At 47.3% G+C, this 17,274-nt stretch overlaps 1 protein-coding gene across 3 annotated transcripts in view; it reads left to right on the top strand.

The window, feature by feature from the left end:
* The window catches only part of LOC8034159 (proton channel OtopLc), a 54,861-nt gene that overhangs the window by 7,246 nt on the left and 30,341 nt on the right, over positions 1-17,274 (top strand). The window contains exon 1 of one of the 3 annotated variants that reach the window (XM_042289958.1): positions 2,301-3,859. The exons of 1 other annotated variant lie outside the window; for it this stretch is intronic. In XM_042289958.1, the coding sequence (XP_042145892.1) occupies positions 3,666-3,859 (194 nt within the window). In that variant the 5' untranslated portion in view covers positions 2,301-3,665. Of the gene's footprint in view, positions 1-2,300; positions 3,860-11,562; positions 11,666-17,274 lie in introns of those variants that run through there. One more of the 3 variants, XM_042289962.1, reaches the window with a different exon arrangement.

A 17,274-nucleotide genomic window follows, 5' to 3' on the forward strand; every position in this document is an offset into this window, starting at 1 on the left:
GAGCACCGATTTTGGCGCGGAAGGTGCAATATATCGGGCATATATAGGATTTTCTCGCTGTTTTGCTCGTTGTTCTTTCCTTCTGCAATGGTCCCGCGTCCATGACACGTTCGTAGTTTTGCTTGCAGCGGAGCAGTCGGTAAGTGTTTGTGACGGGGTCCTCGTCTCTCAGAGGCAGATAAGGGAAGTCCAGAAGCAAAACAGGAAAACGTAATAACACACATACACACACAAAAAAAAACGTGAATGAGTCGAATCAGCGAAAGATAGGCGCACACACGTAAACGTGCTCTAAGAAGAGAAAAGAAAAAGCACAGGAAACTATACTTCGTTTCAGCTTCGGTCCAGACGCAGCCGATGCTACAAGCGCGAGCATGTGGCCCAGAACAGTGCTTGCGCTACACGAGCGCGCGCGCTTGGCAGGGATGCTGAAAGCCCGGACCTCGCGCTTGTAGCTTTGGCTGCGTCTGGAGCGAAGCTGAAACGAAGTATAGAAGCGTCTGAACATGACCGATAGCTGCTATGCTCGTAAACATCTTTACGTGCTTTTGTACCCATTAACTTCTGGGTCGAGAAAAAAAAAAACAACTACGCTCCGCATTTACTTTTTTTTTTTTTTCTGCTACGTTTTCAAGGCGAGCGCGGAGTTTCTCGAGTGCTGCAGTCCCGCCCCGCACAGATGTGAGTGTGCAGTGTCGTGTGAGTATATACGCGGCTTCGTCTTGCGTTTTATTGGCACGTGCTGTGCCGCGTTACGCGAAAGTGATGCCAAAGGAAGCCACGCGCTCGTGCAAGCAGCTTTGACAGCAGGAAACTGGAATAAACTACGTTGACCTTGACATCGTCGAGCAAGATAGCGTCCGCAAAAACCACGGCATGCCATGTGCGATTTTCGAAGCCCAGCAAGCTCGTGTTCGTCGATTCGGCAAGCGAGCAAAGCACGCGCCTTCTTCACGAACGCTGATAAACCAACGAGGTAGGTTTATACTTTGTTTCACCATGTGATGTACCGCTATGTACCGCAGGAAAGGCTGCAGGCGTGAGCTCCTTGCTCTGGCACATCTCGGCGGCACAAGTTCTCGTGCATTAAGGGCAGCTACCAACACTATGAGCTCGCGCTTTAGCCTTCGCTGCGATACAACATAAGGTGAAACGGAGTATAGTATATTGCCATAGCCTTCTCTATGCTCACAAAGCCTTGCAGTTCGACGACGGAGCCATAGAGTGCCCGGTCGCAGATTCGGACAGCGAGGATCCGGCTCAGAGCATCAAAGAGCCATTTCTCGGGGAGCCTGGACGTCAGCGCACAGCTTTTGCAGCGGCGAGAACCCGAAACACACTTGTTCGCTCGGGAGAAGCGTGTTTCGGCGTCTCGCCGCAGCGGGGCGCCTGTCACGTGGCGCCCTCTCATCCGTTGTCTGCCGCTCCACCTTTTCCATTTTGGCGGCCGCTTCTCGTGGCGATCTGCCAGGCCTTGTCAGTTTATAGGAGGCTATGATATTGCGCGTAGGGGCAAACGCGAGCGGTTTGCGTTAGCGGCGCGTGCTACTTCCACCCTGCGCGTGCGCGTCGTCGCGATGCGCCGATCCAAGACCGCAGTTTGGGCTCCGCGCATGCGCAATATGGAAAACACGACCTAACGCAAACGCACAGTGCTTGCGTTCGCTCGTAAACGCAATACTGAAACTCGCGAATGGCACCGGCCGGAACAAGTTCTAAAGGTGCGCAGTAGCTCTTATCGGCGACATATCACACGTGCGTCCACAGTCTTCGAAACTCTGCTGTACACTCCATCGAATGAATGCTAATCCTAAAGCGAGCCGCCATCCAACTTTGCGGTGTCTCGCTTGCCTATCGACGAGGGAACGACACCGCAATGAACACCACCATTTCAGTTAAACGAAGACCATACGCAGAGGTTTGTCGTTCCATTTTTTTGTCTTGAGTTGGTTGATTTGGTGTTTATGGCGCAAAGGCTACTAAGGCCATAGAGCGCCATTGTCTTGAGTGATCGCAATGATCGTTTGCAGCGTCACCCACACCATGAAGCATGATGCTCTTGTGTGAGGCGTAAAGGATAACGCCTAGGAGAAACTTCACTTACGACGCACTTGTTACTCAATCAATCAAACCCACGACCCTCAATTTTGTGGTCAGCCAAAACAAGCAAGTGCGGACACCATAGCACTTTCTGATACATATCTGATGGAGTTGACCGCCATGGTGCTTTGGGCCACTTAAAGGCGAACGAGGACTATAAAGGGACCGTAATTTCATCGAGAGATAGAGAGTGAAGGGAAGATTGCTCGCTTCCTTCGTTGCCCAAAGGAAAGAGAGAGAGAGAGAGAAAGAAGGGAACGAAAACGAGAGATCCCTGGAACACGTAACAAGATGTCAAGTTGGCTCGCCGCGGGATACGCCTTCTCGTTGCCGTTGAGGGCCTTGCGGGCCCGTGCTGCTTTCCTGGCACGCGCATAGGATCGTATACACGGCCGCCACGGACGTTAACTTCTCACCGTCGTTGTTTGCGGGATAAAAACGGATAGGTATATACTTCCATCTCCAGCTTACTTGACGTTCACGTGCTCGAAGGTGAGTGTCGGTCTGAAGTGCTTGCTCACCCTGAAGCGGCGATCCGTGAGTGTTTGCCCTCTTTGACGTGTTTGATGTGTTGCGAGGCATCCGACGTCAGTATCAGCTTGCCTTGTTTATGAGCTCGCTGGTTTTATGCTCTCGCGTATGTTGCTACCTTCCAACGGCTTGCTGGGGTCTTCAGAACTGCAGGGACGCCTCTCCCGTCAAGTGTCTGAAGTTAGACATCCACGACGTCTATAGTACGGCTGTCCTTTTCTTTTAATTCTTTGTGCGTGATTCCAGTGGCGTGAGGAGGTGTCGTTCTTGGGTATGTACACTATATCCGTGTCTCCAAAAAAAAAACTATTGCCTACCAAGTCCAAACTCTGAGTCACAAGGCCTCATTATCACTGTCGTATGGCTACCGAATTTAATTGGCATTCGTAGCGTTCTGTCTGCAGTTTCCTACGCTTTTTCGTCGGCACAGGAATCGTAAACAAGCCTCGAATCCTTACTTTAGCTTCCGTCCGCCGAAGTCCATTTCATCCAACAACAGATCGACGCCTCATATCGGCTGGAAACTTAACCAAAAGTTCCGAAATTCTTCACGTAAGTACATACCGGATTCCAACCAAACCGCATAATCAACGTCCAGATAAGCAGATCTTGTGGAGTGAATGGACAACCACCGTTCTGCGGTGGGCGCCTCTTGGCAATTCATAGAAGCCAAGATATACACTAGAGTAGATCTAAAGTACCACTCCAGAAATGTTTGTACGAGCGGCGCAGAGTATACACACCGAAAAAAGGGACCTCGTTCCGGATCCTTATCGGCGAATGCTGCACCCAGCCCACGTGGGGCCCATAATCATTCCGCTTTCCCAGCTGTCTCCAGGGGAGCCCCTTGTCAGTAATCCTCGCCCGAAAAAAAGCCCACTTTTGGGACGAGTTCGGTGTCCTACGTCAGCGGTCTTGTTGGTTTCAATGTCCATCCTCCTCCGTTGAGGGGGTTGAGTGGCGTAGGTACCAGGAACCCTTTCCTCCGCTCCTCTTCGTGCATCCAGACGAGGGAAGCGTCCTGGTTGGTCGCCATGTTGGTGGAGGGTTCCGACAAGTCTGGTCGCTTGGCTCTTATCGTTCGTCGCCTGGGACGCCGCTTGTCGGCTGCTTCTGGTGCGGGATCGTCGTCCCGTGGACGCTGTTCGGGCGCACTGGGCGTGCTCTGCAGCGAACCTGCCTGCGCCTACTGCAGACCGAGGAAGAAGGTCCAGTTCTTCGTCGGCAAGTGAGTGCACGACTGACTTAATCGGAGTATTCCCCCTTTTTTTTTTTTTTATTGCTACGGTTCCACCCAACCAGGCAGATTTCTGTCGTAGATGTTTATTTGCCAACTTCTGACGCGTTTATTTGAATGGACTGTAGTGCTTCTATCGAGCCTTCGGTGTTTTCACTGCATCCAGCGTGAGCATTAGACGCTTACTTCGCTTTTTTTTTTTTGAGACGTCACAGCTAGAAATGCAGCGTGAAGTAAATGGGAGAATGCAAAACTGTCGCTGTCCTTATTCAGAATAATCAATGGAGGCTGGCAACATAATTCCGTAACGCACTGCTAATTTTTTTTTAAATAATAATAATAAATATTTTTAAATTTAATAGAGAAAGGATTGAAAAAAGTTATAAAAGATAGAGACAACATGCGAGCAGCTCAACCCACACATTTTAATCGAGGCTTTCTGTTTTTTGTTCCCTGACTTACGGCTTTTGGAGCTAATCTTATGTTTACTCGTCTGCTCGGGTTAACGGTTCTCTTGGACCCTCATAAGGGTCTTTTGTTGCACGTTGCGAATAATGCTAAATACATATACGAGCCAGTCATAACGTTCCCACGTTACAAAGTGTATTTATTTGTCTGGACTGTTCACCCCGTCCCTAACAATTGCAGGAGTGAAAAAAAAAAAAAAAAATTATATATTACCGCACGGAGCAAAATCGGAAGACCACGGGCGTGTGATGTGCCCTAATATGGAAGTCCTCGCACTTTCCCTCCGAACTGTGTTTCAATGGTAATTGCAAGGAACGCCGGATGCGCATTCATTGAAATGCCCCCCCCCCCCTTTCCCTCCCCTCTTGAATACAACTTTGACAAGTTAACTCGTCATGTCGTTTAAATCCTGCAGGTGTTTTTTTTTTTTTTTTTTGCAAATTGAAAACTCCAGCAAATTGAAAATTCCAGCATGATAAAAAAAAAAAACAAAAAAAAAAAACGAGAGAAAGCAAAGTAAACGTAGCATTGGCAGCTCATTCTGGCACTCCTCCAGCGGGTGCTAAACCCCTGTCCACTGTCCCCGTTGCAGCACTATTTTTAAGTTCACGGCCTTATAGCGCCACGGCGCCAAAGGGGTGAGTTTATAGACGGTTCTAGGTTCGGTTGAACTCCGCACGGGCCAAGTATGGTGTCGCTGGGGCGCCATCAGCCGACTCTGACGTTGTCAAAGTATGTCCTGACTCTGACTTATGGATGTTTGCACAAATAAACAAAGCGTTGACCAAGAAACAATTATTCTTCGGCTTTAAAATTTTAGGGAAGGTACACTTTTCTTTCATTTCGTGTTCTTTTGATTTGATTTTTCTTTTGGAAATGTGGCAGATACCGAGTTTGTGATCCGTTTGTTGCATTTTTCGAATTCTCGAATTAAAATTACGAAAACAAGCAAAGAATAACCTCCTTCACGACGTCCTTGGTCGCTTGAGTGGCCGTGAACTAGAGGAGGGGTAGTGAGCTCAGCGAGCGCTCACGGCTGCCGTACTCCGTGTCGACGGCTCAAGAGGGCGCCACTAAAGCATGGGCAGGATAGGCTCTATGAAGCGGGCGGCAAGGGCGGCTCGTATTGCATTTGCTGCGCGATTAAAGACTAATACGGCATGACACTTCATTGGCCACAGACGACAGCCAACACGGGGTAAATATCAGTTCAGAACGGGAGCCACTTCGCGCTGCCATACCGCCAAGGCGTCTCGCCGAAGGCCTTCGGAACCGGTCGGATCCTCGAGGCCGCATACGACCGCAGCGCCGCCGCGTACATCCGGGACCTTTCTACGCTCGCCACTCGTCGGTGCCTGATCCCACTACCCTTTTCTAGTATGCGCCGTCTTTTCCATTGCTTGGTGGCGGGTATGTCGACGAATCATTTCTTGTTTCCGTACTTTCTAAACTGCATTCGTTTCTTTTCTGATCTAAAATACTGAACAGTCGCGCAAGTAGTCTACTTTCATAAATAATTGAAACGGCTCGAGGCACATATATTTTGTATTTCGACTAAAAAGAAGCTTTTAGCGGCTTTGGCCAGTAGTAAGCCCAGGACCGAAGACTTCACATATCGCGCGCTTCCGGCACCGCGGGTCGCCCTCGTAGGTGGAGGAGGTTTCCGCGTCGCCCGGTTAAAATATAACGCACTGATATTTAGTTACTCTCTCCGTGCTCGCTGGCTTGCCCGAACCCCAAAAAATGTGGAAACCGCCAAAAAAAAAAAAAAAAAAAAAAGGTAGACGCTTAAATATGATTGCAGGGCCCCTGTACGCTATTTATGGCCTCGAAATTTAAAACAGCTATTGAGAAAATCGTAAATGTAGGTAATGCTGAAACCAACATCAAATTTCCGTGCGCTCTCCAGTGGTGGGACGTCACAGATGGTACAGATCTGTAGAGATCGCGCGGGTAGTCTTAAACTACCCGCGCGATCTGAGCGTTTCTTTTTTTTTTTTTTTGTGCTTCCCAGTGAAAGATTTTCCAAGCATTTTTTTCTCACCATCCAACGTCTCGAAAACAGATGGGAACGTGGTTTACTGCTCACTTTGTACCATTTCTGTCGTCACACGTCAGTGTTGCCAGTAGGGGCTTTCGTTTTAAGAAACACGATGAGAATGAAAATTAAAAAAAAATGCAACAACTTCGCAATTTTATTTTTTACTCAATATCTGGAGGACTGGTACAGCCGTGTTTATCAGTGTGTTGAGCCAATTTTGAGGCAAATCAGCGATCATAAAAAAATCACTGGAGTGTTCACACATTTGCTTTCGAGTGTGATCAACTATGTCGCAACCGCTTGCCACGAAAGAGTACACTAGCGCCATCTATCAGGCAGCCCTGAGGGACTTAAAATATGCGTATAACTAGACCGCAGACTCTGCAGTATTTGCGAGATCGAAGCTACGCGTTTTCTATGACAAGTTATGGCTTCATAAAATTGCCAGAATTATCTCAAGCTCACGGTGAAAAAATGATGCGTAAGATATGCGCAGATTGGAGGTATTCTGCCCGATATGTGGCACCAGTGTCTTCTCTCGTCCAGCGGCTCTGCTCTTGTCTAATTACTCTAGCCTCGTTGTAAGTGGCCAGAAGCAGTTGCAATGCAGTGGATCGCACCACTGAACGGGAAATATACGAGCCTTTATGCGGAGATAGAGTACTGCAGCCCTTTGGGATTAAAGTAACAACAAAAAAAGTTTTGTTCCGCGTTTCTTTTTTTTTTTTTCTTGTACAGTGAGAGTTTTGGCTGCTACCATCCTTCACAGGCGCTGTGCGACCGCATCGCAGCCAATCGGAGTATTTACCCCTTTTGCCGTTTACCAAAATGGAGGACAGACAGCTAAATGCCTTCCCAGCCAACTCAGTGACGTAAGCGTAACGCAGTGACGACTTCATTCACAGTTTCCTCGTCTCGGGAGGTTCAGCCCCTCGTGGCACACTCCTCGGAAGCTTTGGTGTAGGGGCCGACCGCCGCGAAACCGATCCGTCACGGGACCCACTTTGTTCGAGGGCAACTACGCGTGACGCAAACGCGCGTGTTCCGCGAGAAAAAAAGGAAAAAGAAACACGTTTGGCAAGTACGTTTATGCAAAATCCATCATTCAAATTAGGAGTTGCTGACACGTGACCACCACTGACAGGCCCGTAGCGCTTGCCTGTCGTGTTAGCCGAGAGGCTGTTGCGTACACGTTGTGACGTATACAAACGGCAATGAGCACTTGTACTCTGCGCTCAGAGCTCCCGGTTTTCTTGCTCAGTTCTCGGTGACTTGTTGCGAAGGATGGATGAGGGCGGAGGTGATAGCTCGTCCGATGACTTCCCGTAAGGAACTGTATTTTCTTTCTTTCGTGACATTTCGTGTTTGTCGAGTACGGTGATTCTGACGTAACGATTGGTATCCTCGCATGAGCCGGTTGATAGAAGGACGCGGCATGTTCTGGTTGTTTTTTGATCTACCCAAACAGATGGAATTTTATGTATACCCGGACTTTAGTTTCCACGATATGCTAGTTACTGTCTCGAAATTCATAATAGCTATCGAGGAAACCGTGAATCAAGATGATGTCGAAACCAACATTTGGATTTCCGCGCACTCTCCTGTGGTGTGACGTCACGTATGGTAGAGACCTTCAGGTCGCGCAGGTAGTCTAAAACAAAAATGTTGAGCGTTTTTTTTTGTTTTTTTGTTTTTGTTTTTGGGTGAATGGGCTTCTAAGCATTCTTTTCCCACCATCAAACGTCTCGTAATCAGTTGGGAACGTGGTTTACTGCCCACTTTGGTACCATTTTTGCCGTCACACTCCAGTGCTGCAAGTACGGGCTCTAGGTTTGAGAAACACGTTGATAACGAAATACAAAAATTAAATAACTTCGCGATTTTTTTATCTTTTTTTTTTTTTACGCAATAATTGGGAGACTGGTACAGCCGTGTCTATCAGTGTGGCGAGCCAATTCTAAAGCAATACAGCAACCATTAAAACAAAATTAAAAAGAAATCACTGGAGTATTTTTGTAAGGTACAAATCGTGCCCATTCGTTATTCATGGTGTTAGAAGTCCATAAAGAACAAGAAACTAATTCTGGCGATCGTTGTGAATCAGTTAAATTTCTGTGCAGCGTTTCATCTGACTTTTCCACTTTGGTGAAGAAGGAAGACCAGCAAAACTGTACTATGGTGGGAATGAAGTGATGGCCGGCCACAAGTCGGCAAGCCAGAGTGGAAAGGTTGCCGCCGTCGTTTATATGTGGCGGTAACTGTCCAGAGTGTTGTGTCATCATTTGTTTGCTGCCGGATACGATCCTGGGGAAACTAGCCCTTAACAGCTCCGCTGTAAAAACTGTTGAAGGGGCCTTGGCTAGACCAATCACGTACAGTTAATGCCCCATGATCCTGATTTTTTTACGCGTTATATGTTTAGCCGGTAGTATAGCAAACGCAATGAGTGCTTTGAAGATGCACTTTTGAAGCTATTGGACTTCAGGATCATCCACATTATGCATCTTTTCAACGCGCAACGGTTTAGCGATACAGAGATTTCGCGAAATCTGCCTGTTCACACGTAGAGTTTGACGTGCGAAACCTGTTACGTATATTGACTCGCGATAATTTCGACAAGCCTTGTCGTCTGCACCGGGAATGATATCGAGCGTTTCGCACCAACATGATATGAAGTAGACAGAGTGTGAAGAGAAACTCTGCGCTTGGTACCGCGTTCGATCAACTTCGTCGGTTCTTGTTCACTCAGTGTAGTGGACGTGCCGAACTGGGGAAAGGACCGCGAACGTCAAAGAACAGGCGGATGACCTCGAAGTATTTCGGACATCGATGGTCAGGCGTCATAGCGATGCCGAGCGGCCATAGGCAGCGTCCGCGTTTCTTCTACGGGTGACTGAACGGGCCTCGGTAAGGTTTCTGCAAAATCTCGCTACAGGGGCGAGGAGCGCGCGCCACTTTGTCCGTCGCGTTCACACGGAGGCATCTGTTTTCCCGAAACCTAGTTTCGCGACACAAGACTCGCCAACAAGATGCATCGTGCGAATAGACCTTAAATGTGAAGCCTTTGTTAGCATCGAAAGGCCACTCACATTGTGTCCCAAAGTTTGATCGAACTAAATACATCAACTTACAGATCGCGCACACTTTCTCATCTCGTGACCGTGAAAGTCGGAACACAATCTTTTGCGAATGGCAAAGGGACGCTATTTTGATAGAGGATTGCAGACTGGGCTGGGAGACGCGGAGCGTCATGTATGGGTCTTCAGCACTAACATTTTATAAGACGGGTGGCGCCGCGGTGCGGTAACTTTTGCAACCTCTGGGGCGGCTTCCATGGCTCGTTTTGAATGCACGGACGTTCGATTCGGCTCGTAAAGAAACGATGAATAGGCTTGAACACGAGTGATTTGCGGCAGCCACCGCGCCGCGTATTATTCGCGTCGCAGATCCAAAACCAGTCGCCTAAAGCCAGGGTCACTTTGCTCGTACGTCATACAAACAGACGATCTGCTAACACGTGTCACCGCAATATCCGTGGTCCGAATGCCGCGTGCCAAGTTTTCTCCTTGAACTCATTGCCATGGGGCATATCTACACCACTCGTCGCCCGTTGAGGCAGACCATGTTCTAGGCTGTATAAACATACACACAATTTTTGTTTTTAAAGGATCGCGCAGTGATTTGTGTTCGAATCTGTATACTGACTGTCTTTTGTGTGCTCGGTGTGATCCCGACTTTAAACTCGCTATATTTCAAAGTTTTTTTTAGGTGCTTCTTGTCATATTTCCGAAACTTCGTTGTTAAACGTTTCAATTAAAACGAAAAAAAAAAACTGTCGAAAAACGTGAAGGTTGATCGCTCCCTGAACCCCTTGGACGGCCTCAATAGTTCAAAACAATGGCGAGAGATGACGCCAGGATGCAGGCCTGGTTCACGTTGGAGGCTCACAGCGCATATGGTCGGAAGCATGTCGTATGTTGCCCTCTGCGGAGGCGGGAGCAACATACGCTCCGTGTACATTTTTCTTCCGTTATCGCGTATCGGCGCAATGAGTTCGTTGACTGTTTAATCGGTTTGTGCGGCAAAATGGATAATCTGCCTAGATAACGCTTGGTCCAAACTAAAGTCCCTTGATACCTCTTTTTACAAGTGACGACAACCAATACAAATGACAAAGCACATTCCACTGGAACGAACTGGCGTCCTTCAGTTCAATGCCTCTGCGGTGCGCCGCCATTCGCTTCCTAAAGCCTACACCGTCACGGAGTCGGCACTTCAAAGAATGTCGCTACTTGTAGGAGGCTGTTATCTAGCAGAGCTATGGTCGGCCAGCTCCAATCGCAGGCCGGTGAGGAACCACGTGGTATATTGTTACGACGTGGGGTCAATTTCGGACGCCACACGATTTCGTAACTGGCTCGTGGTCCCTCTCCCCCCCCCCCCCTCCCCTTTATTTCTTCCATAGATTTACCGCTTAGGGGGCAGAGATAAAGGCGTGGTGCCCGGCAAAGCCTAAAGAACTGCAGCTCTGCAGCTATAGCTGCATTGTATGAAATATAAAACCTGGTGTGAGTGTACACCGGCCGCCTTTCCTAAATTTTTAAACTGAAATTCATTTCAGCCTGTCTTCAAACAAAAGCCGGTATGTCTGCTGGCAATCCTGTTTCTTTAGCACCCTCCCCTTCCTCTTTTCATATCAAAGCTGACCGCATGCATGCCCTTACTGTTCACAGTAACTTCGTTTCACCCCAAGACCGGGCTCAGCCAACGCCACCAGCCGACTGGACCAATCAGACAGCCTCAAAAGCGCAGCGTCATGGTGTTCATCATGTTCCTATACGTGTCCTATGGCCGCCACACCAATCATGTACAGGGAAGGCCCAGTGGCCCTCGCTTTAAGTACCTGTGCTCGTGGTTGTCCGTGTTCGTGCCTTCCACTGCGCTGGGCCATATGACAAAACGAACTATAGTTTATATACATAGTTCCACAGCTCGGTTCGTTGCAATCTCGCCCTGTTGTTTCTGGCTCAAGCCCAGCCCTGTTCGCAAGGCCACTGATAACGGCCTATCGGTGGTCTTTAACCGCTCAGCCGCGCTCTCGACGTTTCCTTGCACGTGGTATCTCGGTACACTTTGTTCCAGCCAGAGGTCCCTGTCAGCCTCTCGTGTTGTGCTGCTTCGAGACACTCCTGAAACGGCCATCCCGGGTCACCCCCTACGGTCCTCTCGAAGCAGATTAGATCAGGTTCTCGCCGATCAGAGCAACGCTGGAAGACGCATATTCAAAGGTATACCTGCTCCGAGATAAGCTATCGTCTCCTGTAGTGTTTTCTAATAAGACGTGCTTGCGGAGCGTCTAGACCGGGACCGGATGGCAACTCCTGCGGCTTTCTGCAGACCACACGTGCCTAATTCTTAAGTCCTGCCGGTTTTGCGATGGAAGCGTGCTGCGATATCTGTGCATTCTTACTGTTTACGGATCACTACTGCGTGTTGCACGTAAAAGACGCTAGGTCTTTCCGCCCTGGCTTTGTAATGATCCTGTGCAGCGCTGAAATACTTTGAGTGATGAAGTGCTGCGCAATTTGCGCCAAGTTGCGCCATGAACGAAAGACTGCTATATCTTGAGTGAAAATGGCGATTCTGCTAAGAATTTTGCCACACCTATCCCGTGATAAACTTAAACGAAGTAAAAAATAAATAAAAATAAAGGCCAATTCTAGTATTTAGAGAAGTATGAAGAAAAGAAAATGGTATAAATATGTATTTCACAACGTCTCTACTCACCGCATAGTTTGTTTCATTTTGGGTCAAGGCACGGTGGAAAACTGGAACACATACAACCACCAACGTACATATTAAAAGCGCAAGTCACGGGGAACTTCCGGCGCTTTATCGGTTTAGTCGATGAAAGAACACTGTACAGAAAGATGACAAGCTCCATCGTGTCGCGCTTTTGGCGCCGTTTGATGGGTCCCATTGACTCGAAGCGTCGGCTGCTCTTTGGTTGTAGATGAAACGAAGTCTAGAGATCTCTCATCAACCGCGCTGGCCCCGTCATCGTCTGAATTTTCCGACCGTGTCGCCGATGTGAGGAGCGAAAAGTCGGGAGAAAATTTGGCAAAATACTGGGACGGCGGCTACTGTGATAAGACAGAACCAGGGACTTTTATCCATGATGAGTTCGCTTGATTATCATGTCTGGCACATGCCTCCGTGCCGTGGCTACTTGAGCCGCTCGCGTCGAGTTTTACCGCTTTGCACCGGAGTGCTAGGAGCAATGGCCGACCTCGGGGAGTGCATGGGTGGGCGCGATTGACTCGGAAATTTTGCTGAGTACAGGTCGACCTTCTTTAATCTGGACTCTAGGTTGACCTCTAATTTTATAAAATTCTGTCGAGAAAGGAAAAAAAAAATAAACGCGAGTTTATATTTGAATAAATGCGGCAGTTAAGGTAGTTCGCGCGCAGTAGTCAATCAAAGAGGCAGCGAGTTTGACTCCAGTGATTTCAACGCCGTTAAAACGCAGTTTCACTTTCAAAGTACAACTGTAGGTTTTCATAATGCTTGTGGGTGGTTGTTTTTTGTAGTTTATGATATTAGCATCTTGAGTGTGGCTGCTTCAGAAACTTGGGGGAACGTATTTTTATCGACAGACGTTTTAGTAGATTATGCTAATCTTTAGTGGCATTTTTTTTTTGTGCTAAATATGCTATTGAGTGTAGCAGGGGAAGTGAGAGAGAGGCTTCATCTCAACTGAAGTGTAGCGCTATGCCTAACTTAAAAGCAATATTGTAACATCCATTGTAAATGGAACCTACTCTGACCTGAGTCTTATTTCTAAAAAGAAGGCTGTGTGCTCCATTTAGCTGTGCAATTGCTTTTGTTTTTCAAGGGATGAGCGAGCAGATGTTGACTTCTGCTCCAAAAGCGTCAGTGACGGCTACGAAACCTGATACAAAAGGTCAAATCTATACAAGGCTGACTTCTCGTCGCATTGGCTGTTGTCCCTGTTGTGTATTTTCTTGTTAAGGTAAACGCAACGTACGACCGTGTCTAAGCCGCCCGTGACCGCTTACAACCAGCTGCGTAGCCTGTCGTGAAGCACTCACCAGCGCCTTAAGAACCGGCTGTAGTGCGGTCGGTCCTAGTGAAACGTAAGTGCGTGAACCTTTACGAGTGTCGCTGCATAGACGCCTTAGTGCGGTCAGTATGCTGTCATAAAAACACGGAAAGATTACAACACCAACGGACAACAAGGCAACGCAGAGATTCAAGAGTCCGGCTGAAAGAAGTGATGTAAACTGATGATGATGATGAGGGTACTGTAAGGAAAGGGAAACAAAAGGAAGTGTTTCGGAGCCGTGGCTTAGAACGTCATTTTTGATATAAACTGATTTGACTCGTAACCGACATAACTCTGGGCCGATTTTCTGGTGCATGCAACTATCCCTTCCGGTGGTTAAAATAGGTCACGTGGGCGAATACGCCGGGACAAGAAATCAAAGGTATTCGAGGCAAATGGCTGACATAAATCCATCTTCGCTTCGATCATTCAAGTTCAATTTTGCGCGCACAACGAGGGTGAACTAAGTGAAGAGGCTAGGAGCGGCAGGTAAATTTGTTTCTAGAGAAGGTCGTGTTAACTATAGGATTAAGGCAAACGAAAGGCATGTTTACGTCTGCTGAGCGGAATCGACTGGAACGCTATGGTTCTTTTTCTCCACGGAGCCGGTCACCTGACCTCACTGTCCCCCTTGCGGTTATTTTAACCGCATTCACCAGCAAACCGCCCCTGGGGCTTCTTTCTTTATGTACTTACGTTATCCAGGCCAAACATGGTGGAGGCATATGCATAAGTCAGGTAGAAAAGGTTGTAAAATTTAATTCCCTTCAAGAGGGAATATATGCATTCAAATTCACTCTTCCAGGTAGACACTGGGAGGACGCCCGGACAGACAGTTGGTACCAAGCGGAGTGCTGCTAAATGGGCTTTTCTTTATTTACTTTTTTCTAGAAAAGTTTGCGAATTCGCAGCTCCTCCTCACGCAGCGGCGAAACCTTGAACTATAATTGGTGCTCTGAAGCTTACTTTTTTTCTTCGTTATTTTTTAAATCATTTTTGCGGCTCATGGGGAATACTTTTAGTGAATTTCGAGTGGGTTTAAAGCACTTTTTTATGTTCTTGCGCATGCAAACGCGCGCTAGCATTTATTGCTCCGAAGACCCGAGCATGAAGCGCTTATGGGTCGCTCCAAAATCTACCATCGGGATTGCCCATGAGATGAACCGCGCAATAGACAGGAGAGGTAGCACAACTCCGCCCCGGGTGTCGATCGCACTTCGAGCTTCCGCCGCTGAGCGTCGTCTGTATGTGGAATTTTTTTTTAAATTTCTTCGTAAATACTAGTTTCTGTTTTTGTTTTGTTTTTTTAAATTTTACATGAAGTACAAGCGTACAGGAGAGTGGAGGTTTGTGGAAAAAGCTGTCACAAGGCCAGCTTGACAAAGCCAAAGGCCCCCACATTGGCGTTTATGCAGCACAAAAAAAAAACACAAAAAAACAATCAACATGACATACAGCTTACAGCATTAACAGAAAACAATGTAAAGAGAATAAAGAGAAGCAACAATGTACACAGTCAAATTACGTCACAACCAATCGAAGGATATCTTGAAAGGCATTAACAAGAAAAAACAAGATCACGTACACGCACAACAACTCTCGAGGTTTAATAATATTACACTGCATTGTTTCTTACATAAGAAATGTCGTCTGGGGGCTGAAAGATCAACGCAATGCTTTGAACGTAATATCTAAAAGCTCGACATTTTCGGCAGCTAATCTATTTAGTAATCTTGGTAGTTTGGTTTTCAACGTATCTTGCCCGTAGATTGCTGTGTGAGTGCTAACTTTTTAAGGCTCACTATGGCGCGTTGTGTAGGCTGTAATATTACATTGTAAGTTAGCTAGTCGTTTTTAAAAACGACGATTTAGTTTTAACCTCTTGTTTTAAAGCTTTAGAAAGCCGATAATCGTACATTTTTTTGCATTTGTAATACACTATATTTTACGAACAACTCATGCGTGTAAGAGTAAGACGGAATATTTTCAACAACTCTTATAAACTGTTTTTGCAAGAAATGGTATATTATGTAGATTTGTTTGAGTTGTGGATGCCCAGACTAAATGACAGTAGGGGAGCCTAGATGAAAACAAGCTATTATAAACTAAAATCATAATATTTTGTGGCAGTATATGTGGATTACGATGTACAAGTCCGACTGTTTGGGACAGCTTAGCTGCTACGTCCCGGTCTGATCCCAGTACGTGGTGAATTAAGTTACTTGTTCTGTGTGCATTTAAAATGAATTCTTATATTTCGTTTCGCCTTAAGTCCTGGCGCAGCCGACGCTACGAGCTGACGAGACAACCAATCAGACATCGTCAAAACCGTACCATCCTGGTGTTCGTCATGCTTCTGTGCGTGTTCTATCGTCGCTGAACCAATCATACGCCTATTGACTTGCGTTTTTGATGCGGCTTGATGGGCCACATTACCTTGTAGCGTCGGCTGTGTCTGGATTCGACGTATAATTATTTAGTATGTCATTAAACTGCGAACTTTCAAAGCGAACAAAAAATGTTTTTTTTTATTTATTTTTTATTGATAACTCAATTTTGCAATCTTCGCGCGACGTAAGAACTATGCCCAAAACGTGTTGAGGTGATAGCCAGCTCGCTGTTTTGATCGCCCGACCTTTTCCCGCGTACTGCGTCTCCGCTGGCTCGAGATAGCCGGCTGTAGTGCCCATCCCGTCAAGAAGGCGATGCTATCTCGTCGATAAACGAACGTCGTGAACACAGGTCTGCGACGACGTGCCAACTATGGCCCTGTTCTGACGCTGCATTCGTCGACAAAGGGTTCTTGAGAGGACGGCGCAGTATCGCGAGGGCAGTCCTCGGCGTGGCCTTGCTCGCATTATCGCGAGGCCTCGATGGTCTTTGTTTGCTGAGACGTATATGCTCGAGACAACCCCCCCCCCCCCCCCCCTCCCTATATCGGCGATTTCTTTGGGATTTCTCGGAAGGGGAAATGTCTAAACGGGTATGGTTGTTGACAGGAGTAAAGTGGAAGCCCCTCTCACCTCTCTCTCCTCTAGCAGAGCGAACCTGGAGAGGAATTAGTGGTAATAAAACCCGAAACTCGGGAACACAGAAGGGGACGAACACAACACAACGCCCCCTTCTGTGTTCCTGAGTCTCGGGTTTTATTACCATGAATCATCACCAGCTCGCTTGTTTTTTTTTTAAGTATTATCGCTGGAGAGAAAGTGGCCTCTTCTCCAGCTCTCCAGCGTCCAACTCTGCTAAGGTGGAAAGGGGTGATAGGACCGACCATTGAAGCGGAGGGAGAGAAGGAGAGAGCGCGGGGTACAACCACAAACACACATACTAGACGCGCAAATCATGTCTGCCCTCTACATGATTGGTTGAGCGATGATATATAGCAAGGTAGGCATAAAGAAAGAAACACAACGAACACCATATCGTTTCGCTTTTGGGGCGGTTTGATTGGCCCCATCGAGTTTGCTCCTGGACTTCAGTGGAACGAAGTACAAAAAACTAACAAAGCGTTTGAAAAAAAAAATAAAAAAATAACGGACACGACAACTTGCGGTTTTCCTATTAATAAGGTACGAGTAAAGTTCTGTCAACCTTTTTGCTCTTTTCTTTTTCTTTTTCTTAGCGTTCATAAGTAACGTGGAAGCAAGTATCTGAAACACGACCTAAGAATAGTCTATTTTCCTCGCCAGGAGCGCTACTCGAAACTTGAGAGCTACAGGTCTATGGAAGATCCGACTTGATGTGTCCGAACTTGCGTTTTTGGGACGC

Source organism: Ixodes scapularis, unplaced genomic scaffold, assembly GCF_016920785.2.
Source record: "Ixodes scapularis isolate PalLabHiFi unplaced genomic scaffold, ASM1692078v2 PGA_scaffold13__105_contigs__length_92229423, whole genome shotgun sequence".
Taxonomy (NCBI): Eukaryota; Metazoa; Arthropoda; class Arachnida; order Ixodida; family Ixodidae; genus Ixodes; species Ixodes scapularis.